The 3,420-nt window shown below is 34.8% G+C and overlaps 1 protein-coding gene across 1 annotated transcript; it reads right to left on the bottom strand.

The window, feature by feature from the left end:
* Positions 1–465: 465 nt before the first annotated feature.
* LOC129306509 (uncharacterized protein At5g19025-like) lies at positions 466–1,760 on the bottom strand. Its single transcript, XM_054947143.1, has one exon. The coding sequence runs from the start codon at positions 1,367–1,369 to the stop codon at positions 680–682; it is 690 nt and encodes a 229-aa protein (XP_054803118.1). The 5' UTR covers positions 1,370–1,760; the 3' UTR covers positions 466–679.
* Between the last annotated feature and the right edge of the window lie 1,660 nt (positions 1,761–3,420).

The following is a 3,420-nucleotide window of genomic DNA, read 5'->3' as shown; positions in this document are numbered from 1 at the left end:
GGGAGCTGTATAATAGGAACAAATTAAAGCAACAGAAACAACGCATTGTGTAGAAAGATACCAGTAGAAAGCTTATTCTTAAGGCTCGAAGTTTTCTCCCAATCGATCTGATCATACCAGAGACTACAATTTTCACCCCAAATGATTCAAATGGGACAAGAGTTTACACTCTGTAATTGAGCATTTGTGTTCATGGGGTTCGAATAATGTAAGTAGCTAATGAAGGTTAACACTAACGCTTATACTGATAATCAAGAGGTGTTAACTGTGAAATCGAGTAAGCAAATAAAATATTAAACTTCATAAAAGCAGAGGCAGAACAACTACTTGCTCTTGTTATCAGAGAACAACTTCTTACCTCACTCCTAACTGCTACACGCGAGAATATAGGCAATAGCCAACTTTAACAAGATTATCACGATGACGAGAGAAATGTGACAATAAATAATAAGACACCCGAAACAGTGAGGTGAAAGAACTGGGATTTGTATATCCAAATGGAGGGAACGGAATAAAGGTTTCTTATATATTCTCAGGTATAATTAACTGCATATGATCCACAGAACCTTACAACTTTATTCCCAAACAGGCTTATTTAAAGATAATCTAGTTCCTGTCAGATTGGCCCGAGAAGCTACGCTCTATAAAATATTCCTAAACGCTCTCATGCATCAATTCCCTACCTCTTGATCTTACGGGGCTTCTTTGGACCTGGAACTTCTAGTCTACCAACAGAACATCCACATCTTGCTCGAAGAACAAGAACAGCTCTTCCATTAGGGGGTGCTATCTTCTTGAGTTCCAATTCCAGTTCTCGATGATGATCACGAGGCAGTTCAAAGAGGCCCTTTTTGATTCCTTCGTTAGGTGAATTCTTCACACAATCCTCTGTTTCCAACTGAATGTCAAACTCAGCAGCCTTTCTCAAGCCCTTGCAATCGGGATTCCCACATTTCCTACTCGCACAAGTCAAAACTCCCCAGACAGCAAATGCAGAAAGAGAAATGCCAAGTCCTGCGTACATATAGATCGGTGGCGCAAGAGAAACCTCTTCTTTCACCGCATAAAGAATTGCGCAAGAAATCTTAATAGACCCAGTTATAACATAGTAAACGAACGGAAATGACAAGAAACCGAACGCGCAAATCGCAGCAATGAATAACGCTACTTCCACCGCAGCCCACCGAGATCGATCGCATGTCAGAACTTGCGGGGAATTGGGGCAAGCGGGCATCCTTTTATTCCGCTGTGCGTTATTAGTAATTTGCCTCAAATTAGGACCGATTTCGGAAGAACACCCAGAATTCGCCATGACAGGGGCTTGGTCAACGGGCTTGCAGAGTGAGATTGAGCTATGGAAATAGACCATCTCAAACGGAACCGAGAAACAGTATTCTCAAATCCAATCCGCGATTGAACTCCGCCAGATCAAATTACAGATCAAAACCAACAGTCCAAATCAAAATCGGATCGACCACCTTGTCAATTACCGAAAAGATCGAAATTCATCGTAAGGCAAATGAATCGAATTAATAAACTTCCTTCCGGTTAACTTTGACAGCCGAAGTCCAAAATTTGATCCGATCGAAGTATTGAAAGAGAGTAAAAAGAGAGATGATAGATTGGTAAGGGAGGTAGGAGTGAATGATGGGTTTAGGCCGGCTGAAAGCAGAGCAGAAGAAGAGGAGGAAGCAGAAGGAACAAAGAAAGAGTCGTCACTGGTTCATTATCAGCAATTGGCAAAGCTAGCGTTCGATGTAAGAAGATGAGTCGGCTCTTTTAAAGGGAGGGAGAACTCCGATCAAGTCACACACGCCAAGAAAATACAAGGACACGTTTTCCTTAGCTACGTGGGCTCTCGTGAGTTTAAATGGGCTTGGATTGCCCTTTTAGCCTACCACTTCAAATCATGGCCGAATCATTTGGTGGGCCATCTATGGGCCTGCCCTTTCTGTTAATATTTCTTATTAATATATGTGTATGTGCGCAACATCTTCATCCTCTTTTCTTTTGTTTCACTTTTACAAAGGAAGGGGAGAACTGAAAAGGAATGCTAGGTCTTAGAGCGAGTCAGAATCCCATCTTGAAACTATAATCTTTCCTCTGGTGGAATCCCACTAAAGTATTAAAAAAAAAAAAAAACAAGATGAAAGTGAATGGAGGGGTTTCGCCGTTTAGGTATATTTGGGTCAGAATCAAATAGTTCATGAGGTTGTTTTAACATTATAAAATGAAATGACGTCATTAGGGGTACATTTGAAGTGCAAAAGCACTGTCCTCTTGTGATTATTGAGATGACATGCATTCCGGACAATGTAAATCACTTTTTAAAAATATTTGTTAATTTATAATTATATAGTATTGAGTAAATTTTATAATTTTTATAACATTATACCTTTATTTTTTATTTTTATATGTAAATGTTCCATATTTAAATATCATACATGTATTACTAAAAAAATTCATGGGCATACTCCACCCGTTAAAAAATATAAAATATTTTTAACTAAATCTTACCTCACAATAATATAGTTATCTACTTTTAAACTAACCTTATCTTTTTATATTTATCCCTATTAAACACCCAACAATAAATATAAAGTTTTTATCAATATTGGCACTTAAAAAAAAAGGCAATGATTACACCTCTAAAAATTAAAAATATCTTATATTTTTTAACATCCAACCAAGATATAAACATTTTTTAAAAAATAAAATTTCAACTGATACTTTTTATAAAACCTGAATTTATTATTAATAATATATTTTATAATTTCGAGTAAGAGTTCCTCACTATTACAATTAGAAGTGTTTAACTTGGACCCATTCCGGTTGGCCCGATATTATCCCGATCATATGAAAATGGGTCTTGTACCGGCATGAAAATAATTGAGATGAGACTTTACAAGATGGGACAAAAAAGGGGTTCGAGATAAGACGGGGCACAGGATTACCATCAGGACGTCCCAGCCCATCTCGAATATTATATATATTATTTTTTATTTTAAATATATTAGTTATATTAATATAATTTATACTTATATTAATTATATCAATTATAATTTCAATACTTGCAATTCTTATTTAAAACTAAAGTTTTTTTAATTGATAATTTTAATGATATGAAGTAAATATGGTGATATCTTTCTTTATAATTTATTAATTATATTAATACAATTTATTCTTATATTTATCTTTTTAATAACTTTTATTTACAATGTATTTCTTGCTTTATAATTAGCTTAGTACATTTTCACTAAAGTAGAAGAACAATGATTTGATATTATACTTGACTTGCCTATTGTTGCTACTTTTATAGCATAAAGATCACTTGTATTTAATATTATAATGTATAGTTATGATTAATATAATTCAATAATTAACTTTAAGTTGTTGTTATTTATGCATTTGTGTTATTTT

This window comes from Prosopis cineraria, unplaced genomic scaffold, assembly GCF_029017545.1.
Source record: "Prosopis cineraria cultivar Desert tree isolate PC_DT_omini unplaced genomic scaffold, ASM2901754v1 PC3, whole genome shotgun sequence".
Classification (NCBI taxonomy): Eukaryota; Viridiplantae; Streptophyta; class Magnoliopsida; order Fabales; family Fabaceae; genus Prosopis; species Prosopis cineraria.
This window is presented reverse-complemented; position numbering and strand designations above follow the sequence as displayed.